The sequence below is a fragment of the Epinephelus moara genome, chromosome 3 (genome assembly GCF_006386435.1).
Source record: "Epinephelus moara isolate mb chromosome 3, YSFRI_EMoa_1.0, whole genome shotgun sequence".
NCBI classification, from domain to species: domain Eukaryota; kingdom Metazoa; phylum Chordata; class Actinopteri; order Perciformes; family Serranidae; genus Epinephelus; species Epinephelus moara.
The window spans coordinates 19760719-19787909 of record NC_065508.1 but is presented as its reverse complement, the minus strand read 5'-3'; the positions used below and the strand labels follow the sequence as shown (position 1 = coordinate 19787909).

Here is a 27191-nt window from a genome sequence, read left to right as displayed (position 1 = left end):
ATCACCACCATTTATTACACGGGGAGCCGGTGCATGACAAACATCACGGTTTGTTCTCAGGCCCCGGACTTTCAGTTTTTCTACTGATGTTAAAATCACACATTTGAACCATCACTTATCTACTAACAGATCAAACTAATGAACACATGATAGCGAAGGCAGCACCAGCTGAGGAAAAAAGGCTTCTCTGTTTACATATCATCGGCAACATGAACTCCTGTCCCTCCTGAAACTGTATGATTGTAGACGTGTTGAGATGACTCCGCTGCCTTTACACTTCTGAAATAACTGAAACATTGTCATAGAGTCACTGTTGTGTCATCTGCCACTTGTGTCGCACTCACTGTTATTACATACACTGAATAACACTGCATCGATATGTCTCATGAATCATATTACATTGCTAGTTTGCTGTTTTTAAAATTGCTTTTTGTACATGAGATTTCTATATTCTACCTCGGATCAGAGAACAGTTGCTGTGCTAAAATGACCATAGTATAGATGCAGATGAGTAAACTGATAATAGAAATAAGGCGCTCATTGCACACTAAAAAATACAACAGAACTAAGTTTTTTTTGTCTATTTTTTAAGGGCAAAAAAAACACTGTGCCAAAATGTGTGTTACAGAGAGTGAAAACAAAGACGAGGCCTGGCAGTGCCTCGGCACGTAGATTAAGATACAGCTTTGTCATTTTTGTTTTCACTTGTCTTAAAGGAGCCGTGTGTAGGATTTAGTTGCATCTAGCAGTGATGACTGCAGATTGCAACCAGGTTAAACTCCCGTGTGTCACGCATGAACTCCTAGTGAGGATTCCTTCAGTGTTCATTGTTCAGGAGGTTTTCACCGGGAGGCAAATTATCCACAGAGGTCTCGTTATCTTCAAAACAAATTGACCTGATGATTTAAACCGGTAAAAACACTGAATAAAACAGTTTCACATAAAAAACATTTCAAGTGTCTCTCCAACGCTGTTTGGCTTGTCGCAGAAGGGCCGCTAGCCCACCACCTGCGAATGTGTGCTCACCTTTCTTCCGTAATAACTTAAGATCCAGGTGTTTAAGAGGTTTTTACCAGGAGCCAACTTATCCACAGAGGTCTCTTCCTCTCCAAAACAATCGGACCTGGTGATTAAAACCAATAAAAACTGAATAAAGTAGTTTCCAGTGACAAATCAGTGTTTTTAGGACTCATGGTGGAGGGGGTGCTAATTAACTACGGTGGCCAAAACAAAAACCAAATAGCCCTATCTAGAGCCAGTGTTTGGTTTGTCCGTTCTGGGCTACTGTAGAAACCAACATGTTCTCATCCTAACTTATCAAATACTGTCACTTTGTAAATGGACATACACGCTAAAGTATGACACACTAGGTACTCTCCTGTGTCTGTTTTGGATGTTCATGGATGGCGTGTCAGTTTACGCCTGTTACATGTATATTGTCTTTTCAAAAAACAGTTTTCACTCATTAACTGTAAAAAAAGTCTTTTTCAGAATAAACTCACAGCGTTGGTATAGGACTTAATTTTAAGGTTGATTCCTTCAGTTTAGGCAACAAAAGCACATGGTTAGGTTTAGTAAAAAAAAAACATCATGGTTTGGCTTGAAATTCCAACCCTATCTTACTCCAAAGTTGTCAAAATCTGGCATTTGGCAGTGACTTGCGGCATCAGACACTGACGAATAAAGCCGTCCTTTAACGTCGGCACGCTACGCGGCCAGTTGCTGTTATAGTTTAATGTTACCTGGCAGCATCGGGGGAAACACAGCAGGACACGAACAAAAGTTAAGGCGACAAAAGTCCGAGTAGGGCAGGTGGGAGGGGTGATGGATGGATCCAACAAACATGGACTTTCACACCAGATAGCGGTGTTCGTGTCCCGTAAGATTATACAGCCAAACCCTGTTCTTTATTTCCCGAACCGAACTACATGCTTTTGTTGCCTAAACCCAACCATGCCAACTGTCAATTCGCGTTGTACCGACGTAGTGCTTTTATTTTGAAAGAGATTGTATGTAAACTGTACATTTCCAGTGACAATGGAAGTGTATTTTGAAAGAACGCAATGCATGTAACAGGCAGAACTTGACACAGCATCCCAGAACATGAAAATTCACACAGGAATCAAACAGCAGTCTCCTGGGTGAAACTCCAGAGTTTGTTGGACCCATCCACGTCCTCTCCTGTCTGCCCTATAACGACTTTCTTGCTCTTTACATTAGGGTAGTTGCTGATGGTGTTACAAACTGCCACGATGGGTGCCTCTCTGCGTCTGTGTCTGACGCCCTTGTCCAATGACAAAATGGCTGTATCAGACGGCTTGGGTTGTTGCCCGCTGCCTCTAAAACTGGCGCGTGGCGTTGCGTATCATACTGTCGTGAAAGATGCCTCGGTGCCTTGGACTTTGACGCCAAAATCACTGTAAAAGCGGCTGTGTTTGACGAGTTGGGAGTGAGAATGGGCTGTCAAAATATGGCGGATTCCATGGTTGAGGACCCGCTCCCTGTGTAGATAAAAACTTCTCATTCTAAGGTAACAAAAAAAACTTGATTCTTATTTTCAGCTGATTATACACCAAAGAAAACTAATATTATATTACATTTCTGCGAATATGTCCCCCTAAATCCTACACACCAAACCTTTAATTGATTTTTTTTGGCACAATGGTTTTTCAGATATTAACTTTTGGCATTAAATGTCTGAGCATGAAGCTCTTTGGAAAGCATGAACCTAGCATGTAGCATAAAATACGTCCTTACAGCTATGGACATACTTATTCTGAATGCACATTACAAGCATTCAAAGCAGTCAAACTTATGATTAATTCCTTGTTTTTTGAATTCTGGCGTTTGGCAGAGGCTGGCGTCAAACAGTTGTTGTATTGGTCTATGCTTTTATCTCCATCCTGGTTAAAAATGCACATACCAATTTGTTATTCCCCTGACAGGCTGTCTCTGCCTGTCTTAACCTGTACAGATTAACCTGCTTCCTACAGTTTAATGTACCTGTAAAACAATCAAAGCACTGGTTTCATATTAGAGGTGTCTATTATCTTAAATACATGGAAAGATACCAAAACAATCCTGCTTCTAGTATATTTTCAAAGTCAAAGAATACAGACATGTTATTTTGTTTTCCAGCCCATAAGTGTTTGGAGATTCACAGTGAGTTGAGCGACTGGATCAGTAAGAGCAGCACGGGAAAACTCCAGCCCTTCAGAAATATATTGTTAATTCGTATAATGGGTCAAAGGCAACACACCTGCTGCATCCTCTTTGTGTTTCATGTCAAAACCTTGTCCAGTGGTCCAACAGCAGAAAGCGATAAAATCGAGTGGAGGCCTTTACATTCACATTATCACTCAGATTGGTCTTCTTGTTTTGTCCAAGGTTAGACTGTTGAAAATCCAAGCCAGTGATGTGAAGGATACATGGGGAGAGGAAGAGTCGATGTCTCTGTATGTTCCTCTGTGTCTTTCTTACAGATACTTCCCTTTATTTCTCCAAGTTTGTCCTGTCTGTTAGAAGCTCACCAAGGCGTAGACCATACTGCAGTGGGAAATAGGCCATGGCAACACACAGAAAAGTAGGGAGAAAACAATGATTGTGCTGCTCTTTAGCAACAACATCACAACAAAGTGGAAAGGCATCAGTGGCTACGTTTACATGCACAAAATATTCTGGTTTTTGCCCTTTTCTGAAAAAGATAATGGACCTCATTCACAAATAGTCCATATGCGAAAATCTGGGATCAGTGTTGCCAACTTAGGCCATGTTTAACAAAAACGGAATCGTTTCTCATTTTCGTTTTTGAAAAAAGTTCTGCATTCAGACGACAATAATTTGATGACAGTCGCTGTGCACACGAATCCAAAAACACTGTAGTATACACACCAGGCCAGTAGTTGGCGGTGTGACTTTGTAATGAAACAACACGTGCCTGTGCACATGTGCTTCCTTCTACAGAGCGGTGATGTATAAACAAACAAAATGGCAACCACACGAATATTTGTCTGGACGGACGACGAGGTGGAGTTGCTACAGTAAATCTACACTTTGCTGAAGAAGCGTTGATATATTTAATGGGTTGAGCAGCACAAACAGATCTTGTGAGTCCGCCAGTCGTGGGTCAGGTGATTTGGGCAAGTTTGTTAGAAAATATTGTGGGTTTTGGGCAGGCGGATCATTAAGGGACAAAGCAGCGCTCTTAGTTATGTTGTTACAATGCAATGTTCTGTTGGGAAACCTTGGGCTCTGATATTCATGTGGTTGCCACCTGTGACACTCCAGCCACCTAAACACCGGTGCAGACCAAGCACCCCCCCTCATGGCAACAGCACTCCTCACTAACAGTGGCCCCCCAGCAGGACAATACGCCATGCAACACCACAAAAATGGCTTAGGAATGGTCCGATGAACGAGATAAAGAGCTCAAGACATCACCCTGGCCTCTAAATTCCTTGGACCCTGATCTGATCAAACATCTGTAAGATGTGCTGGTATCCCACCTCACAACCCACGGGACTCAAAAGATCTGTAAGTAACGCCCTGATGCCAGGCACCAAAGAACACCCTCCAGAGGTCCTGTGTTCATGCCATGACAGGTCAGAGCCAAGTCCGGTCCAAGGAGGACCCACCATGGATCGGGGGTACCTCTGGGGTACCAGCACGTCCCTCAGATGTTCAATCAGATTGGGATCTGGGGTGTTTGAAGGCCAAGTTAAAGCTTTGAGCTCTTTGTCCCATTCCTGGGGTCATTTCTTAGCAGTTTTTGTGGTGTGGCATGGTGCATTATCCTGCTGGGGGGGGGGCTACTTTATCGACCAGTGCCATTGCCATGAAGGGGTTTACTTGGTCTGCAACGGTGTTTGGGTGGGTGGAGCACGTCAAGTAGCATGCAAATGAATACCAGGATCCAAGGTCTCCCAGCAGAACAATGCACTGTAACAAGATGATCAATGTTATTCACTTCACCTGTCAGTGGTTTTAATGTTTTGGCTGATCGGTGTATGTATGTACGGCAATAAGACTGTTTAACACCTCCTGAATCAGTCACATACACATTGCATAAGCTACAACTGGACTGGACTGTGGAGTGGGCAATTTTAATTTGATTTTAATTTGATTTTTAATTTCTATTTATGCACTTATTTTAACTTACTTTATTTTTTGTCATTGTTGTTGATGAGGGGAAGTGTGGTTGTTGTTTTTATGAGCTGCTGGACAGTTGAATTTCCCTTTGGGGATGAAAAAGTTCTTTCTATTCTGTGTATATATACATAACATCCGGTTACGTTGGGATGGATTGACTCTCACAAACCCTGACCCACGTATCACTAGCATGCACAAATGATGATGATTACACTAAATGCATAGCACGTTAAAACTGCATTCATTAACAAAGGCTTTAATAAACAACAATATTTAAAAACTGTTAATTTAGTTATGCATGCACTTGTTTGATGCATTTTCATCCCCATCAATTATCTTCATAATCATTTTTTAATATATATTTTTTTATATTCACCCATATTTTACCAGGTAGGTCCCGCTGTGATCAATAATCTCTTTTACAAGCCAAACAACCACACAATAAAAAACATAAAAGATGCACAGTTTCATGTAGAAAAAATTCAAACACTTCTGTGCAATGACAAGTTGTAATAACTGTAGTTGTAATACTTGTAATTAAAATCTAAAAACTGAGTGTCCCAGTTCTAGCTTACAGTACAGTGTATGGGAATGTCCATACTGAACATACTTAGTGCCATGAAATTATTATTATTATTATAAATATTATTATTATTATTATGATGATGATGAGTCATCCAGTTATATAAAAGATTATGATCTACCTCTGAGCAGAGATGACACATGTAACCTTGTTAGAAGATATTGCAGTCTGTGCCTTCAGGACAGAACGTTTCTCCGCGACTGATATAACATGTTTGAAGAAAGTGATGAATGGCTGTTTCAGACTGCCAAGACATTCACAGACGCTCACTGATGGCCAGACACTGGTGTGTTAGGACCTTAATATGTGTGTAGAGACAACTTCATTGCTTTTTCCATCATCCACCTGGAGGCAAACCTGTTTCCTTATGTAGATTGTTGATAGATTATTGTTGATTACAAATAGCGGGCGCACGCCTGTCAATTTTATTCCTACTAAGCTGTTTAAATGGCTAATGAAAATGAATATTCTACTAATATTCTCAATTACATGCAGCCCTGCACACTCCAATTAACGTGCCCTAACAGGTCAAATGTGAAAAATTGGGAACGGCTGCAGCTGCTTGTGCTGTTTTGCTTCTTTGCCTCAAAATAGGATTTTTTTCACAGTTTTCCACCAGTGGCAGACTTGTTAATAATGCTGTTAAAACCAGAATAATACTGGCATATTTCACATGTCTTAATCAGAAAATGGCCTAATTTATGCTGTTAACATGACTTGCATTAAACTCACAATACTGTCATATTTGTAATAATAGTGGGATATTAGTTTGCATGTAAACGTAGTCACTGAAACCTCCTCAAGCAAGATCATACTTAAAAGATTGTGAGTTCGTACTGACCTGTAGAGATAATAGAAGAAAGAGAGCAGATAAAAACCCAGCTTACACCAGGACTCCTTCTGGCAGTAATTAAGAATGTCGGCGTTCATCACGCTGACAGGATCATACATGACCTCTGACCCGTCAGCTGGCCGATGAAAAAACCTGAAAAAAGCAGAGAGGTTTGGCTCACGCTCGCACCAGATCAACAGAAGCTTGTTGGACATCTGTTATGGGACCGTACCTCCACAGATGGTAGAAGAGCAGCGGGATATTTAGGCCAAGTGTGACCCACTCTCCAGCACACATGAACATCAGACAGAAGAGCCCGTGGATGGAGTACTCTGGTACCACCAACTAACCAGAACAGACAGGAGGTTATGTTACAGGCCTGCATATAATCACAGTAATCACACTTAAGTAACTGCTGGACAAACACTGAAAGACTCATGGGTTGCATTTTGTGTTATAACTACAATCTACAAAACCAAAATCACACCAAACACTTTCACACAGAAGGTGTTAATGTTACTCATGGCTCGCTGCTGTTACGAGTGCAAATATAGCTTCATACACATGTAGTGAGATGATGTTAGTAGGAATTGATGCAGATGGTTCAGGTCGCTCAGATAACTAACATGCTTCCAGACATCTGAATCAACAAGCTGTGAACTCCATGGTGACAGGTATCATCACTTTTTAAGTGGATGTAGCAAAATTGTTAGCGAACTGGTATGGAGCAACATTAGCATTCATTTGAAGTCGGCCATCTGACCACCTGATAAATGTAAGTCCGATATTCATTCTTCTTTTAGCTCTGGTTTTGGTCTCCACCAGCTGTTTATCTGGCTAAATGATCCATATGTTCATAAACTAGCTTTGTCTGTCTGCTGTTTGGTGCCAAAACACATAAAAATGTTGATTACAACTGCTTTAAAGAACAACTTTTAGGCTCTGTATACAGATATTTTTGAAAATGGATATTTCCCTCTACGTTTTGGTCTCTGGTCCACACGCAAACAGAGTTTTGAAAACGCCTCCTAAGGTGCTGATTTTTCAAAACTGCGGCCACTTTCTATCCGTGTGGACATGTAAAACAGAGCATTTGGGAAACGATCTCCCGGCCTAGTCACCAAAAGAAAATGTTGGTGTTGTACGTTTCTGCAAAACGTGTTACAGTTGCACGTTACCTATGTATCTTATAATCGTTCGTAGTAAATGAGCTGACTTTGTCATGGTGGATGGTGTGTCACCATGGCAAGACACCTGCCGAGCTGCAGACTACTGTTGCAGCCTAACGGACAACAAAACCGATTGTATGTAAAGGACCCGTCGCTTTTTTATCAGATGACTTTTGGACACAAAATTCGGGTGTTTTGTAGCAAACCTTCGCTGTTTCACAAGCAGCTTTTTAGGCACTGAACATGGAAGGTTTTTAGTGATCTGTGACTGTTTTTCCAGCGGCTCTTTAAGCAACAAATGTGGGTGTTTTTCCATAGGGGATAACTGCATTTTCTGCCAAGACAGTGTGACAAGAAACCATATTTCCTGGTGTGGTAGTGTCCCCAAAACTGGGATTTTTAAGCCAAAATATTACCCTTTCCCAACCATAAGTGGTTTTTGTGCCTAAACCTGACCACATGTCAACCGCAGTGTTGTTGGGACTTAACATTCAACATATCCACTACATGATAATGTAAAAAAGTAACATATCCATGGATTGCCAAAACATACCTTGCTATAATTTATCTTTGGCGACTGGGTTGCATCCCCACGATTTGCACATGCCCATTGTTACTTTGTGTAATGAGCATGCACCAGAAACAGCAACAATGGCCGACTATCAGTTTGTTGACTTTTTGTCCATGCTGCTTTGTCTGATATCTACTTTACGAACGGAGACATCTGCTGTGCTAGTTCAAAGTCCACAAGAGACTAGGGCAGGGGTAGGCAACCTGTGGCTCCGGGGCTCCATACGGCTCTTTAGACCCTCCTCAACATTCAGATTTTCATTTTTCATTGTTGTAGGCCTAAAGTGGTTATTGCTTCTTACAATTGTAAAAATGTGCAGCCTATACATTGGACTAAAAAAATGTGTTAACGTTTCATCAACTAAAATTACTTTTTCTGGCCAGTAATTGCTCTTTTAATAGTAAAGGTTGCTGACCCCTGAACTAGGGTTTTAGATCAGGACATCAAAGGAAAATATACTGATATGTTCAGAATCTTCTCATCTTGTATTTGATGTAATGTTGACAGAGCCTTTGTTGCTACTCCACGTTGGTTTTAGCTACATAAGTCTGTTCTGAAGAGGAAATTTGTACCTCCCTGCATGTTGTCTCCCTCTGCAACAGTCAAAGGTCATTGAAATTATATTTGTACCGCAGCAAAATATCAAACAAATGTGTCAGCTAAATTCTTCTCCAATTATATAGTGGTGGAGTGGTTATGTGTTAGTGGCACTTTAGGTCCTTGCAGTGCGCCACTGTGTGAAAGAATGAATCAATAAAATCAATATATAAGTCAATAGCAAACATCTGTGAGCCAGGAGCTAAATGCACATTCACCTCCAATAACCATTTTCCTCCTTTTGAATCTAACAGACTGTGTTCCCATGAGAGCCATTTTTAACAGACTAACTGTTCATTCAGTCATAAAAACATTCATCTTTTCACAGATATAAAATACATTACGGTTCAAATAGTGATCCCAAGCTAACCTTGAAAGGTATTACTACTCTGCATACATATATGGGCCCCAGCAGTACAGTAGCATGCTGATAATTTATGGCCCCTGTGGTATCATGTTTAGTGATGTAATAACTTGAGCGTACTTGAAGTCTCTGTTGTACCTGATGCTGTTTAACATGTTCAAAATGGCCTCCACAGCATGTCACATTTAATTTCAGGGACACCGAGCACTCTCTCTGACTGTATAGCTGTCCTCCATCTCTGTGTGTCTGCACTGCGGAGCGGTGGTGGTGGGTGGTGGGTTGTGAGGATGGGCTACATGTGAAATGAATCAGTGTGCGTCATGGTCCTCACAATGAGTAGAGAGACAAACGGTCATGCTTGTCTGAAGCCCTTCTGTTTTAGTCATCCACCATCAGCAGGTAGAAACAACTATTACTCACTCTGCGGAGCAGGTTGCAGATTCTTTCAATGTTGAGGATCCTCTCTCTCTGTGGATATAAAGAAAGTCTGATTAACAGTCTGAATATTTATTCATCCTGTCCATGAAAATAAATCTAAGGATGATATAGGTTTCAGAGAATTCTGTTTCAGCTGACAAACATTTAGACATTTTGGTGACACCATAGACTGTATAAAGGAAGTGGACATAGCCATTGTGGAATAAGTCAGATTGTATGGAAGACAATAAATATTTCTCACTTGAATTTTTACCCGAGTAAATATTCTCCGAATGAGTTCATGGTGTCAATTGTTAGTTTTAAGTCTTCTTTGATACAGCATGACGTTCATTTTGTAAATCATGGTCCCATTTAAAGTAAAATAGAACATAAAGCAGAGTATGTTTTAGCTCATAGGTACTTATGATTGACAAGTTGCTACCACGGCAGCCTGTAAATCAGGATAGAGGTGTAGCAATGCGTATCCGTGGCACTGTGTACATTTTAAATAGCTGTGAACTTGTTTTTGGGTGTTCTCCATGTTTTTATCTTAGAATTTGGACCCTTCACGTTGCATTTTCAGTTCATGAAAGTAGCATTTTGCTAACAACTAAGCTAGCAAGCTAGTGCTAGCATTAGGTTGCAGGTATAGGTGGATGTGCATAGTGTCCTTGGTTTCTGAGTCAGATCCAACCATCGCTCATCCACGGAGTCACCTCACCAAGATGGCGCCTATTCATTCCAATGAAGCTGCTTGCCTAGCGCATATGCCAAAAAACTTTATAGCTTCCAGGTTTACTTCTGTGGTACACGGCCCACTGAATATGGGCAGCAAAGTCTCTCCTGCTGGCCCCACCTGCAAGTTCTGGCTCGGCTCATAGACTTTACATCATAGACTTTGACGTAATGTGCTTTTAAATCGCTTTTCATGGCTCCAGGAAAGTTTTACAAATATAAAATTTCCGTGGATGAAAAATTCATAACAGAAAGAGTGATAATTGACCTTGTTTACAGTTAGGCCAATGTTTTTTGTATTTTTTCATGGCAATACCATGAGTGGCCACTGGGAGAAACTGGCTGCAAGGCTGAGCGGCTTTCCGTCGGGTTGCTTCTTGCTTCAACAAACCCAGATGGCTACAGTGAAAATGCCATCCTAAAACAAATGGGTGACCTCATGGAGGCTACGTCTGTTATTTTATAAAGTCTGTGGGTGAAACATCAATAAAATAACAACTCTAGACCTGCTGAGTGCTTTCAAACACGTAGAGATTCATGCTTAAATTTATATGATAGGTTAAAAGATGCATCTGTAGCCTACAACCCATTAAAAAAGAAACAAACTCAACAAATATGAATAAGTGAATAATATTTGACTGAATAACCAATTTTGTTTTCTGTTTCAAACCTTTAACTTGATTTCCATTATATTTTAAAAACAAAGATTTAAATGCAACCGAGCATGAAAAAGAAATAATGATTAGCTGAGAAAACCAAACTGATGGAAACCGTTCATCAGTAATGACAGCCACATTTGAAGCAATAAGGACAGTGATGTTTGGTGCTGACATTTTGCACCAAAGCTAACCGTTATGAGTCTCCAGTGAGCCATGAGAGAGGGTTCACTGATCAGTTTTACAAATGAAAGCCATCCATCTTCTGGTCGCCAGCAGCTACTGGCCTCTAATGGTGATGTTTTATTTGGGTGTCCTTTGATTAGCTAGCACCGTAAATGAGATGTTTTGTTTTTCACCATAAATGAGATGTTTTGTTTTTATTCATCCATGCAGATTAACACCAGCAGGCTAGGAGAGCAGGTGCACAAACGTACTAATAGTCCGGTAATTAAGAGACCAATTGTTCATTTGTTTTGCTTCATTTATTTTTTGGAACAAAAATACATCAAGTAGATAAGCAGCATGTGCAAACCATACCACTGTTTGTTTCCTTTGTATTTAACGAAGCCTCAGCTGGAAAGACTTGCAGGCTCATTTTATGACATATTGAAGCATCTGTCTTAGTTACAGGAAGATGGCTTCCAGTATTGATGCTCCTGTGATTCCCTTTAGCCAGAAGCACAGCCTCCACATTTTTATGAATCTGTGGACATAACTGCAAACTCCCCCGGTGACCTGAAACTGGATTTTGCCCTGAATCTACAACATCCAGCCTCCAAGCCAGCCACTGGCTCCCCACCCTCTCTATCTATTTACAGTTGTTGGTTTTTTGGTTCTTTTTGCTTGCTTTGTGCACCACATCCTTCTGTGATGCTGAGCTTTAAAATGTAAAGAGGACACTGCCGGACCTGCCAGCTAAGCTGCTGCACGTTTTATGGATTGTAATTGCACTCATAAATTGTTGTCCTGCACTAACTGTGCTCTGCTGATTTTACAGCCTGGAGCCTCCCTGAGATGCCCTAATTAGTGTCAGGTCATCCACTTCACTATGAATTTTTAATTGTTCCAACAAGGGAAACACAACTGAAGACGTTCATCAAAGGCAGCGGGGACATTTCAGAACGTACAGAACCAATAAAAGAAATGCAGGGCAAAGAGTGTTGTCGAGTGTGTAGTGTGATTAATAATCTCATCAAGTAGCAAGTAAGAATAAAATATTGATTTCACTAACAAACAACGCTGTAATATTTTCTACAGCCCCTTTCATTAAAGAATTGGAGTGGGAATCACAATACAATTCTATCTCGATATGTTGCCCACGATAACGATTGTATCACGATACAGTGATTCCACGATAAGTGATACATTGGAAAATAGTTATCTATGATACGTCACAATGTGTGTGTAAATGAAGAAGAAGAAAAAAAGCGTGAAATCAGGAAGTATGTACAGTATATATTCACTGCAGCGTGGTGTCACATTCACATATTTGTCAGTTGAGATGATTGTTTTGGTCAATCTTGAGATCACCATTATTTAAAATGATTACTCACGTCTTTAAAAACATCATGCATTTACTGAAATTTGGGTGATGCCATCATTATTTTTACAATAAAGCCACAAGTGGGTCTGAAAAGTTGCTAAACAGCGAGAAAATTGGCGACACTGAATGCACAGCTGTACAGTACAGCGGTGCACTGCATTTATAAGACAAGACAAAATGAAAGCGTTGCAAAACGAAATGCAGGAGGATAAAAAAATTTATCTCTGTCTTGCAAATCCCATAGTCTTTATTGATTTTGTTTATTCATCTTTTGACTTGAAAGATGAAGGTGCCTTTCTGATTTGTTTCCTCTGCTGTCCGACTCTGCCCTGTCTGCCATTTTCACTTTACCTTCACTCATAGAGTGCCCAAGGATTGAGCCCTAAAACCTGGAAATGAGTTAGCATTTCACCACTGCTGGTTCCCTCGTCTTGAAATCAATGAGATTTTTGATGTTGTTTTTTTTTAGTTAGATGCCTGAGATGAAGTCTGTGGTAAACACAAGCTCAAGAGACTTTCACGTTTTGTTCCACGACACAAAATACATCTGTAAATACCCCACTTTGAATTTGAAGCTTTAATGCATCTTGAAAAAGGCGGTTGCTAACAACTTGCTAAATGTAACCCAATTCGCTCACTCAACTTAAAATTGTTTTCGGAAACAGCTTGTACTCAAAACTTTTAGTTTAGTACAGTGACATAAAGGTTTTGAGACCACCAGACACAAAATAAATGTGTCACATGACACTCGTCTGACAGGAATTTTATGTCAGTTTAACATAACTTAAGAACAAATTGTGGTAAGTTTACATTTCTTAATTGCAGTGATACAGCAAAGAGACAGATTCAAAATCAAGAAGTGCTCTTTATGTCACCACAGCAGAGCTTTGTGTTAGACACCAATATCTACACAAGCAGGAGGTTACTAACTGTGTATATGACTTAACTCATGGTGCAAAATAGCTTTTACCACAACATTAACTGTAACCCATTAGAGTCATTGTGAAAAACTTAGACATAAATCAGTGTGTAATGGATAACGTGAGTCATTTAGAACACATTTAAACACAGTTGTCTTTGGCTAATGACCTTAAGCACATCGTCTCACGGCATGCTGGGAAACTCCACCTATTTAGCTCCAACATGCCACAATGTGATAGTGTTGTTTATTAGCGAAAAGCGAAATCGACTTTATAAATTGTTGTCAAATTAAGTCAAAAATCAAAAATTGTCGTGACTTAAAGGGATAGTGCACCCAAAAATGAAAATTCAGCCATTATCTACTCACCCATATGACGATGGAGGCTCAGGTGAAGTTTTGGAGTCCTCACATCCAAGGGGAGAGTGGGTAGCAACACAATTCCACCTAATGGAGGCTTACGGCGCCCCAGATTCAAACGTCCAAAAACACACAATTGAAACCACAAAATATCTCCATACTGCTCGTCCGTAGTGATCCAAGTGTCCTGAAGCCCCGACATAAAAAGTTGTTTGGAAAAATGTCATTTGAACTCTGTTTTTAGCCTCATTGTAGCCTGTAGCTCTGACTGCCTCTCTGTACACCACGCTCACGTGTGTGCACTTGTGCCCATATGGAGATATTTTGTGGTTTTAATTATGTGTTTTTGGATTTTTGAATCTGGGGCTCCGTAAGCCTCCATTAGGTGGAGTTGTGTTGCTACCCCCTCTCCCCTCGGATCTCCGCAAGGGATGTGAGGACTCTAAAACTTCACCTGAGCCTCCCTCGGCATATGGGTGAGTAGATAATGGCTGAATTTTCATTTTTGGGTGCACTATCCCTTTAACGTAAAAATTTATGTCAAACTCACAAGGGAGGAGTTTTTGTGTCAAGTGAACATAAAGTTTTTATGTCGTTTTGACAGTGTGGGGCATTTGTGTAGGCTTAACATTAAAATTTTGTTTTGTGGATGGATAATGCAGCAGTGTATGCCGAAATCAGCCTTACAGCCTCGCTGTGGGGGCGTCGTTAAGTCATGCAACCGCGGTGTAGTTTGTTGATAGCCTAGCGTTAGTTAGGCTTCAATAATCATGAAGGTGTCTTCATTTGTGATGATTATCTTACTTAACAAGTCTTGCTGTATCTTGCTGTAAGTATCATAAACCTTTATTTACCACAGAGATTATTATTGCAGTAATCCAAAAATCCAATTGAAAAATCCCACAGGCTTTCTGACGAGGGACCCAGGGCGATGCTAACGTCTGTGTTGGCCTACAGAGAAACTTCACTGAAGGAGCACTCGATTTGATAAGCGCTACCATGTGAAGTCATGGAGGTGTGACTCTGGTAAGCCCAATTGGCAGGGGAATCCGTTTAGAGCGCCTGCATGTTTTAATAAAAATGATATTTGGCACTAATGTATCAGTAACATATTGCAAGGGGAAGTAATACAAGATATTCCCGTATTAATATTTTGTCCCAACCCTGTAAGAGACGGCTTGAAATGAAGGAAATGTCAAGACATCAACTTTTATAATTTGCTATTACATAGAGAGAGGCATAATACTGCGGCCATTTGACACAGCACTGCTCTTTTTGTCACAGTGTTTCCCACTGTGGTGATATGTCACCTGCACCTGATGTGGAAAAATGTTTTAGTCTCTTCCTTTATGTTCTTTGGTAATTACTCTTTCACCGTCAAATATTGACCGCCTTTGTGGCTTTGCAGACAACTGCAGCTGAACGAACCTGCATTGCTCTCTGCTAACATCAGAAATAATTGCTGTTTATTTTCCAAGGCTGTTGCCTCGTACAGTGTGTCTTTTTCTGTTTGTGCAGTTTATTGATTTTGCGAGAGACTGGCAGCAACACATCCTGGCAGATCTTGTTCTTTCTGAACACATCTGACACGTTGACACGTTTAGGTTGTCAGTTACAGGTTGGAAAGAAACACCTGTCCAATGTAATACAATTTAATACAGCAGACTTGATACAAATGCTGCAGCCAGGAGGCTTGTAATATTCAATATTTGTTGATACCTTGTCTGAGAAAGCAGCTCTCCATTTTTGTCTGCAGGGTAAAAAATAACATCCACTTTGAACTGATTATTCACATCAGGTTATTTTTTTTGTTTTGTTTGGAGCTATTGTTTTCGGTTGCATTATATTTTACAGGTGTTGCAGTTATTGTGTCCACCCTGCTGTAGCTGGCGTGCCTCCACACTCCCACAGTCTGGTTTCACAGCTTCCTCTCCCACTCCTCATCACTCTCACTTTGCAGTTCAGATGCAGGTTCACATGATTGCTAGAACATTCGCTAACTTGTGAAAAAAGAAATTCACAGCTGCTGTTAACTCGCCAAATGAATAACGGCAGTCGTTTTTAATGATGTTATTTTATGTTTCTGCAAAAGAGCGAGACAGATTTTCAGATGTGACTTAAGTGAATGAGTTGTTTGCTTTTTACAGTGAGGTGAAATCTTGTATTTGGGCTTTTATTGTGGCGACAGCACAGTATCTCATTGTACAAGCAGCGGCTTCATTTGCATCCATCTATTTAATTGATTAGGCCAACGAGCCGCTGTCTTTGCAGAAGGTTGATTGCTTCAATCTGCATACAAATGAGCTTTCAAGGCAAACGCTGCCTGGGTGCTGCTGTTGCAATCACCTGGAGGCCTGGATTAGTAGGAAGTGTTTTCAAAGAAGTACAAATATTTGATGTTGACTAAATGCAGCTGAATAAAACATTTGAAGGATTTTGTTCCAAAATCACAGAACTTTCATTTACATATAATTAGGGTTGCTTTTCCCAGCCCAGCTGACAAAAGGAAATGTTGGCCTCAGAGGTTTCTGCAAACCATGGATACGTTAAATTTGTGCGTTTATGTATCATATCAACATTTCTAAAGTGATGTAATATATGAGCTGACTTTGTCATGGGAAGGTGGATGGTGCGTCGTGAGGCAAGACGCTTGCCAAGCTGCAAATCACTGTTTGACATCAACAAACAACACAACTGGCTGTTTTTAGTGAGTTTCCAGTGACTTTTCAGCCCCCAAACGTGGGTGTTTTTTTAGGGACCTGCAGCTGTATTTCCTGCGGGTTGTTTTTCACCAACACGTTGCTGCTTTTCCAGCAGGGGTTGTACCCCCACACCCAGCTACTTTTATCCAAAACATGATCTGTTCCTAACAATAACCAAGTGTTTTTTCTGCATAAAACACATGTTAACCACAGCATTTTTGAAACGTGACGTTTAAATTTGCAAATGCAACATGCAAATGTCATTTATTCGTGGTATGCAGAAACGCACAATGCCAACATGTTTTTCTGAGGATTGAGTTTTTCCAGCATGATTACGGGCATGAATGACAATGCACTGCAGGGTTTCTTGTGAAAAATGAGCCCGGTCTCGCTCCGAAGTCGTCGAAATCTGGCGCTTGGGCGGACTTGCACTTGCAGCGTCAGAAACCAATGAAAAAAAGCGGTCCTTTAATGTTGACATGATACGCAGCCAGTTTCCGTTATAGTTTAACGGCAGGGGAACATACAGCGGAACAAGGACGAAAGTTAAGGTGGCAAAAGTCCGACTGGGGGGAGGGGTGGTGGTTGTGTCCAACAAACACTGACTTTCACCCAAGAGAGCGGTGTTTGTGTCCCGTAAGATCATCAAGCCAAACCTTATTCTTTTTTCCTAAACCTAACTACATGCTTTTGTTGTTGAAGGGGAAAAAAAAGTCAATTTGCAGTGTTGCACCGAAGCAGTGCGTTAATTTTGAAAGAGACTGTATGTAAACGTTAAAATTCCTGTGAAAATGGAAGTGTATTTTGAAAGAAGGCAATGCATGTAACAGGCACAACTTGACACAGTGTCAAGAACGTCAACAACCAACGCACCCAGGGTACCTTTCACGTCGTATGTGAGGTGGAAAGTACGTGACCAAACGTCAATATGTGACGAGGAAGGTGAGAATGTGTTGAGGATAGGGTTTTTCCACTATGATTACAGGCATAAATGACAATCTTCTGCAGGGTTTCTCCTGGAAAATCGTTCTTTAAACACTGTTTTGGAAATCTGTAATATTGACTGATACATTCAAGGTCATATACAACATTTTTGAAGTGAAACCCTCAATTTGTTCTCAGTATCTATGTGCAGCGCATTGAAGGTTCCTCTTGGAACTGTACAGAAGGGATTTCTGCGTGCACACAAGGGTTTGATCATCCTTGAAAGAAGTGAAACAGCAGGGTTCTTACCGCTCTGGTGGGATTGCTCTGATCAATGGGGTTTTTGAAGTCTGTGCGAAGCTCATCAAACGCAATGATCTGAAAAATAACAGACACGTGAGTTTGCTTCCAATTAGTTACCTTTACAGCACTAATGAATGTACTGTAATATATCAGATAAAGACATAGTTGGTATCTCTTTAACACTACACACTACACAAGAAATGGTCTTGTCTCAGCCTGTCGTACAATGCTGTTGTAACTCTCCTAGAACAGTTTGCTGTGCTGCACACCCACTACATTTTGTACAGCTGCAGCCACATCGTTCCCTTTGCTCGAGCACACATGGTGATTAAATGGTGAATGTGTGTATGTATAATTACTTGGAGCCTTGCTCATTCCCTTTACGCTGTGTATGAGCTCCTACATGCGTCACTGTGTAGTTTCTTACTATTGAAGGAGATAAAATTCTGATTTAAATTCTCCCTGTATTGCCACTAGTGGTGTTGTGCAGTATTGGTATCAACAATAACTATGACATATTGATATCATGTCAACAATACATTTATGATAATATCCTGTAAATAATCTAGTGCCTCTTACAGGAACATTGTGTAAGATTTAGGGGGATTTAGTGGCATCTAGTGGTGAGGCTGCAGATTGCAACCAGCTGAACTTCCCCTGGTTAGATTTCCTTCAGTGTACATTGTTCAGGAGGTTTTTAGCGGGAGCTGAATTATTCACGGAGGTCTCCTCCTTTCCAAAACAAACAGACCAGGTAATTTAAACCGGTAAAACCACTGAATAAAGCATTTTCACATTACAAATCAGTGTTTCTCCAAAGCTGTTTGGCACATCGGAGACACCCTGCTAGCCCACAACCTGCTATTACGTGCTGTTTTCTGTGATAACTTCAGATCCAGACGTTCAGGAGGTTTTTACCAGGAGCCAAATTATCCACAGAGGTCTCTTCCTCTCCCAAACAAATGCACCTGGTGATTTAAACCGGTAGAATCAATCAATAGAGCAGTTTCAATTTCCACAGTCTTGTCTTGGAGGGGCTGCTAATGAAAATGCAAAAACACAAATGGGACACTCTCTACAGCCAGGGTTTGGTTTGTCCGTTCTGGGCCACTGTAGAAACATGGCATAGATATATATTGTTTATTCCAAGGTAACAAAAACACAATGATTCTTATTTTCGGGTAATTATACACAAAAGAAAATGTATTTATTATATAATAATCCATTTCAGCCCATACATCCCCATAAATCCTACACACTGGACCTTTAAATGATTTCAGTGTCTTTCAGTTCTCACCTTATCTCCTTTACCCGACGCCATCTGGTTGCTTTTTCACTATCTAATAAGTGTAATTGCTCATTTTGTATGATTGTGTACAGTTATGTTACAGACTGTCTTTCCACCTCCCTATACTTGTATTTTGAGTTTAATTCATTTGTCAAATAGGAGACAAAATAAAAAACAGTAAGGATGAATTTGACTGATAGCATTATGTTATTATTTATTTTCATATTTTCTCTCGATATTGCGGTATATCATATCAATATCATTAGGATGAACTCTTTTGGGTGTGTTAATCATGTAGTAGTTGTTATCATGCAGCACAAACCTAGAATAACGTCCCAAGCCCCGACTCTGACATCTTTTAAGTCAAAGCTAAAAACATTGATTTTTTACACTGCCTACTCCACCCTGTAATGACTGCAAACTTATTTCTAAACTCGACTTTAAATCAATTACATTTTAAATACAAAATTTTTATCTTTTCACCTTTTGTCTGCACTGTTGCTATTTTATTGTAATTTTTTTTTTAAATTGTAAATAATTTAGTAATTACTTTTACTTTTTTTTTCTCTCTACACTTTTATTGTAAATCTGTATTACTTATTATGTTTTATATTTTATTGCTCTGTAAAGCACTTTGACTTGCCCTGGTGTATGAAATGTGCTTTACAAATAAAGCTTCCTTGCCTTGCCTTGTAATAATCAGATATTGTTCCAGCCCTGTTTGTCACACAGTGTTGGTTTGAATTTCACCCTTGTTTCTCTTGTTTTTTCCCCCAATCTCCTCTAAAATATTATACCAGTCTATTTTAATTCAGCCTGATAATAAAGTTCACATTAGAACTTACAGAATACCCTCTGAGACATCAACAGCTGTCAAAGAAACTAATTTCTAATGGCAAAATTAGGCATTTATTTATTCATAATCTGGCAGGATTACTTAACATTCAAAATTATGCTTGGCAAAAGTTTGTCATATTTCAAATGCAAGACTTAAAGCTTTGTTGAGTTTGAGAATTATGGTCTGCTGGAGGTCTGCAGAAGATCTTGCACGATTTTGTTTCCTTGTCCTTTTCAGTAAAACCAAGGTCATAGTTGTTTTTTTCAATATTGTGCAGTTTGAGGGTCCTCCGCCAGAAAATTGTGAGCTTAAACACTTAATTTTCTCTGTTCTGGTGATTTTTTTATGCACTGATTTGTGCATCAATTTATGGTGTAAATGTTTTTAATTTGTCAAAGAAAAAGTCCTCTCCTGCTTTCATGTTTTTACTGGCGGGGACAAACACCCCCTGAAATCTACACCCATGAGTAAGACATCAAAATATGAAATTGTGTTTTCTGTCATTGTTCGGATTCCCTAATAGCTCTCTATCTGCTCCCTGTGAGAAGCAGTATGAGTATGAGTGATATTTTTTTCTCACCAGCTCCCTGATTAATAGCTCTATAAAAATACTAATAACTCTCGGTGTAAAGGCCACCCGCTATGCTTATCATCAGTTCAGCTTTTAAGCAGCTCAGCTTATCGTTGATGGCTCATTGAAAAGCAATAAAATACAGACATTATTTGCAGATAAATGAGCATCTGATTTGCGTCAACAATGACTGATTACATGAAAACACTATCTGTTCAGAATAGAAACAGTGCTGGTGGTTATTGCCCCCATACGAGTCTATACAGCTCTCCCTCATCTTCCTTCACACTTAGCTCCGTTGTAAACAGATGCAGTTTCCATGGCGACATGGTGAGCCCCTCAGCGGGCTCCATGGTTACTATAGCATCGAACAAACGCTCTGATTGGTCGAGAGCCACGTAGAATTGGGGTGCCGTACCCGTGGGTAGAGGCAGACTGGGGGAAGGGGTGAACCTAATCATAGTTTGATAAGCGTTTCAGTCACATGGCTGAATGGTGAGCCAGACACATGCTTCCCCCCCGTCTCTTTCACACACAGACACACTGACTGACTCATATGTAGTCTCACCCACTTAGTCAATTGGTACGTTAGTCATTTCAAGTCTTATGTTCGTAATGATGTGTTATGTATTTCATATAATTCCTGCCTCCATGGATCGAATGTTAAAGGTGAGAGATCAAAGCCTCAGTGTTTGTTGAGTCTGCTCTTGTGTAACCAGTGATCCGAGTGTGCCGGTGTCCTCTCCAAATGCTGCAGGCAGACACATTCACAACAGTCTGGTGGTGAAATTTATGATCAGTGTGTTTTGCTGTGTCTCTGTACTCATTTTGTGCAGTTTGCTGAAGCCTGAGCGCCTTGTTTGAGGAACTGTTTATTGTCTCTGGGATCATAGGTTGTTTTACTGTGAGCCGGAGATGGAGCCGCTCTTGTTGTTTAATGTGTCAGGGTCAGACGGGCTCCAGTTAATTACACTAGTGATATACTGGCATGTAAGCAGGTCAATGTGTGGAAACAGATGAAATATGCACAAATAAATTAAGACTTAAAGGGACAGTTCACCCCCAAAATCAAAAATACTTATTTTCCCTCTCACCTGTAGTGCTATTAATTAATCTAGATCGTTCTGGTGTGAGTTGCCGAGTGTTGGAGATATCGGCTGTAGAGATGTCTGCCTTCTCTCTAATATAATGGAACTAGATGGCACTCAGCTTTTGGTGCTCAAAGCGTAAGAAAAAAAAAACCTCAACAGCAATGTCTCTTTCCAGAAATCATGACCCAGTTAATAAAGATAATCCACAGACTTTGCTCTGAGCAGTTTCATGTGGGAACTATTTTCTGTCTGAGCTACACCCATCAGCCATATCAGAGGGAAGCTTGCATCCACAGCCCTGCCTCCTACAAAGTACATTTATATATAACTAGTGAGGAACAGCAAATACATTTTGAGGGAAATGCAATGCAGAGTTTTTTACATTTGTATTAACATAATGAGGAAATGTCGCTAAATAATGTGCCTGGCAAGCTAAAAGAATCAGCAAAATGTTCACTTGCAACCTATTTCAGTTGTTTTCCAACCAAATATTCTATCTTGCAATTTACTATCCACTTGTAGTGATGCCAGCATTATTTTTTTTATAGCATTATTTTTTTATAACCTTTATTATTTATATTAAACTGAAATCACAATCTTTCCAGATTTATTCACTCTGCAACAAAACAATTGTGCAGACTACGAACATACAACAAGACAGCAATAACAGGTAGACAATCTCTAGCACAAAATAAGTAATTTAAAGATGGGGAGACCGTTACTCCAAAAAGCCCCTTGTTAACATCATATAAGTCTGATCACCAACCCCAGACAAATGCTGTGTCTCAAATCACATACTTCCAGTACCGTTAGTGCACTTCCATGTAGTATACTATGTGCACTATGTACTTATTGGCGTAGTGCGTGAATTTTGACAGGGTAGTGTTGTCTCAAACCAAACACGGCCGTTGTGCACTTATCGGAAATGACGACCGCAAATTAGCTAGTTAGCAAACTAGCTTTCGCATTTGCGTTATCATTTGCGGTACCAAATCATTACATCAAGTATAGTGGTGCTTAGTGCAAAAAACATGTATAACTTACATTTGTACAATGCAGCGACGTTCACAGTCGCACAGTCCTCGGCCACCATTTCCAGTTTGAAAAGTGGCCCCTCCCCTTCCGCTACGTAGCCAAGATGGCGACCACTGAGGGCGAGAAGTGTCCATAGTTCCACTCAACTTTTTGGCAGTTTTGAGTGCACCATCCTGGTGCTCATAGTGCACTGCATTTTTCCATACTTCTCAGTGTGAACGCACTTATGCACTCAAAATATTAAGTGTAAGTACAGAAGTACGCGATTTGAGACACAGCAAAAGTGCTTTTGTTGCCTAAACCTAAGACGAGAGTCTGCACACAAACCCAGGGTTCTGGTGTCAAGTTCCTGCACTTTGTACGCTCACCATCCTTCCCAACATCCTCCTCATGAAGCCGACATGGTACATAAATGTAGTGTTTCATTACCCAAAGGAAACGTTGTCTATGAACATAATCCAGGCAGGGATTAGGTCACGTAATTCAGAAACATGCAAACATAATTTGTAGGAGAAAAGCCCGGCATCTACTGCTAGCTCACCTAGCACCACTGAGCTAGCCGAGTATGACGCCATTAATGGTTACACTCATGCTGTCACGAGCACAAGCCTCTCGTACATGTTCCATGCACGCTTCCTTCTGAGCGGTGATACGGTTTGTGGGTGTAGTTCGGGAGAAAGAAAATAGTTCCTACATGAAACTGCTCACAACAAGGTCTGTGGATTACCTTGAGGTCATGATTTCTGGAAAGAGCAGCTGGGTCTCACTCCTGACTCGTCAAACAATGAAGCTTGGTCAGTGGCCCGTTGGTGTCAGACACTGACACACCGAGGCAACCTTTAGCGGCAGTATGAAACGACCCGGGCGGTGCCATTTGTTGACACTCCGGGCAAGAAAGTCCGCATTAGGCGGGCAAGAGGGGAAATGGATGAGACAAATTTTAGACTTACTCCAGTGAGTCTGCTGTTTGTGTCCCATGTGACACCAAAAGTCAGTTGTTTTTCTGACCAAGTGTCGATATTTGACAAGTTGGGAGTGAGAATGTGTTGGAAAGAGATGTTGGTGTTGAGTTTTTCCAATGTACTTTTTTGGGGCTTTGAGCACCACAAGCCGAGTGACATTAGTTCCATTATATTGGAGATAAGGTGGATATCTCAAACACTCAGGAACTCACACAAAACAATCTAAATTGATAAATAGCACTACAGGTAAGAGGATAAATATGTATTTTTGATTTTGGGATGAACAGTCCCTTTAACATCTTTTGTTTTTCAGTCTTTTGTAACTCTGTGGTCTGTTTCAACTAATTATGTCTTTGCAGCTCGCTGTGTGGGAACAATGTGCCATTTGGTGGCTTTTAAGAGGCAATTGAAAATGTCAGTCACATATAGGTACAATTACATTGATATTCAGCCGACACATTTTATGCATGTCATTACCTCTGGAGTACCTGAGCGAGGTGTGTGTATGCTGTGTTCCTGTCAGTGCTGTGTGTAGGCGGGCTGCGTTTGTCTGCCTGCGTGGGCCGTGGACGTTCATGTGCCCTATTTGGAGTTTGTGTGTGTGCTGTGGCTCCAGTGTGCACGGTTGCCACTCACCTGCCATATGACAAAGAAGATGAGAGCGGCGCACAGCACCAGGGTGAGCATGTAGCAGAAGGCCGCAAAGGTGAACGCCATGGCTGAGCCAGCCAGCCTGACGACGAGATGGGTCGACACAGAGAAAGGGAAGTTCTCCCTTTGCTCTCTGCCTCTCTCTGGCTATTGCTCTCCCTCCTTCTTTTAGTGGAGGTTATTGTCTGTCCCCCCCCTCCCCTCTGAGGTGGGCGTCCTCCAGGAAGGTAGAGCGCTCAGTTTTAGTAACAATCAATAATCAGCATGGCTTCACTGCTTCCACTCTTTGTCTCTTTTTGAATACCTGACAGCAGGATCTGTCTCGCTTTGATTGAGGAAGCACTTAAATGTCTGTTCACAGCCACAGTTGTGTGTCGTTGGCCTGATGCTCAGTCTCTGACAGGCAAGATGTCTGTCTCCTCCTCCTCCTCCTCCATGTAGTTTCTCTTTAGACAAAGCCTACACATTTTTTTTCCTCTCTCTCTCTCTCTCTCTCTCTCTCTCTCTCTCTCTCTCTCTCTCTCTCTCTCTTTCTCTTTCTTCCTCACAGTAAGCCACAAAGTGTCTGAGTAACACGCCGACAACAGAAGCACAGGATTCTTGTCGATACTGAGCACAGCACGGCGTTTAAACGACAGCGAGGAGGATTATCATCTAAGATGGTTATGGCTTGTGATAGTTCAGTAGTTTGTCTTATGGCTTTCAGCTCATCTGTTGCTCTAAATCAAAAACACCATTAGTGACGCATATTTAAAACCACATTTAACACATTTGTAAACAGCCAGTTTGCAGATTATCTGTGAGTCATAATTTACAGACAGTGTCTTGGTATGTTACTTACTTTATTACTGAATTATTTTAGAGAAATCATCACATTGTTCTGATACGACGTATTGCTTTGCACGTTAGACAGTTAATTTCTGTCAAAGCAAATGCTAATTAAAGTATAAAATGATAAGTATAAATCACTTAGGCAGGTTTCAAATGAAACAACTGTTTAGCATCACAACACCAACACCACACATCCACGAGGACTTACAAATACAAGATCAGAGCAAAACACTGATGACAGTTTGAGTTAGCATGGATCGACATCTCGCCCGAGCTTAATATCGAGTAGAGAATACCTGTGTCTGGTTGGAGACGTGTCTGCCACTGAACAGTCCACTCTGTCCTCGTCTCTGTCAATTTGGGTCGGCACCATGTCACAATTCCCTGCTCTGCATCTTTCTCTCAAACGCATCCCCCAGATTTCTCCAAAAACACTGAGATTTGTCTCTGCAGGGTTAATTATGAAAGAGGAAAAAAAGGGGGAGACGTGCAGAACATCTACATGTTGAGCCGCATTTATTCTGATTTAGAGATCTCCAAGAAGTCATAAGTTAATTAGTCCACCTTTCTGTTGTCTACCCCCTCCCTATTTGCCCTTCCTTCTTTCTAAAGTCTTTTTATCTCTTCCAGAGGTTTTGAAAACAGACCTGATTGTGTTTCCTGAGTCTACTGTCTCTGCCTTCCTCTGTTTCTTGGACTGCGAGAGAAATATTTCTATCACGCTTGATGTTCTAACGGTCAACCAATAGCATCGCGCTGTCTCCCTCCCTCTCTTATTTGCTCTCCCTCTCTCCTCCTCCTCTTCCTCCTCGCTGTCTGTCAGTCTCCCTCTCTCTCTTGCATTTATACATTTCCATAATCCCTTTCTCCCCAGGGATCGATGAGGGGGCAGGGCAGGCTGCAAATGTTTTTTTTTTTTCTTTTGTCTGCTTTTCTCTTTCCATTTCTACCCCTGCCTCTGTCATTCCCTTTTCACCGGAGCCTTCAGTCATCCATCATTCCGTGAAATCTAAATCTGTTTCTCGGAGGGTGTTGCTCTCAATCACCTGTCATTTCTTTCATTTCCTCACTTTATTAGCTTTTCACCCAAAATTTCTCAATTTCACTTTTTATCCATTCTCCTTTCTTTTTCCTCCAACCTCAGCTTATTATTGAACTGATTTTTAGAAACCACTGGTGCCATCTAACGTGCACTGCTGTCACATCTTTTTGTTATAATCAAACATAATTATCATCACTGATTCTGTAAATCCTTTCTTTGACGAATCCCAAAGTCTGTGAGAATCACCTGCATCACAAAAACACACTCACATAGTGAAAGTATTTCACCGCTGTCTCATCATAGTCATCGTCCTCTGCTGTTAAACTGTCAGGACAGGGGCGATGTGATGATGTAATGCAGTGGTTCACAACCTTTTTTATCTGACACACCCACAGCCCCATCAGATGAGATCAAATACCCCTTCATCAACACCCCCCCGCTGTGCTCCAAATATGTTCATATGAATGGATTATAAGATGGTTATTTAACACTTTTAATTATATAAAAGTGGATATTGTTACTTTTTTTTTTACACAATAAATCAAAGTTTGGTCAAGCTTGCATTTTTGCTTCTACCACATTGAGTGGTAGAAGCAGGATTTTTCAACTGATCATACTTAACTTTTAGCTAACTATTTATTTTTTTAATATATTTAATTTTGTTTCTTTATCATTTAGAGAAAAAAGGTTCAAACAGACACAGAGCAACATCATTCATTCGGAGTTGTTTTTCTGTCAACGTGATGAATGTAAGTCCAATATTCTCTGTGCTTTTTGCTCTGTTTTCCTCTCCACCATCTCCCGAGAAAATTTTATGGCTCTTAAGCTGCTAAATGCGTCACTGTCAGGAGGATTGACAGTGAAGCATTTACTTCAGGCAAATTGTTATTTGTGATATTGGGCTTTATAAATAAAATTGATTGATTGATAATTCAGACTGGCCTTTGTGGGTCAAAATGTGTAACCACACCAGGCTAGTAAAAGGGACTAGTGTTTAATTTGGACCAGGCTTTCAATCAAAGTTTTAAGGTATTTTTTAATGACTCGTTGGGACAT

At 40.6% G+C, this 27191-nt stretch overlaps 1 protein-coding gene across 1 annotated transcript; it reads right to left on the bottom strand.

Moving 5' to 3' along the window:
• cnih2 (cornichon family AMPA receptor auxiliary protein 2) lies at nucleotides 1–25889 on the bottom strand. The gene is made up of 6 exons (XM_050041232.1): nucleotides 24248–25889; nucleotides 17833–17901; nucleotides 9685–9732; nucleotides 6796–6908; nucleotides 6573–6716; nucleotides 1–3546 (listed from the first exon to the last, which is right to left on the bottom strand). Exons 1-6 carry the CDS (start codon nucleotides 24326–24328, stop codon nucleotides 3519–3521), a joined length of 483 nt encoding a protein of 160 aa, XP_049897189.1. The 5' UTR covers nucleotides 24329–25889; the 3' UTR covers nucleotides 1–3518.
• Nucleotides 25890–27191: the final 1302 nt, after the last annotated feature.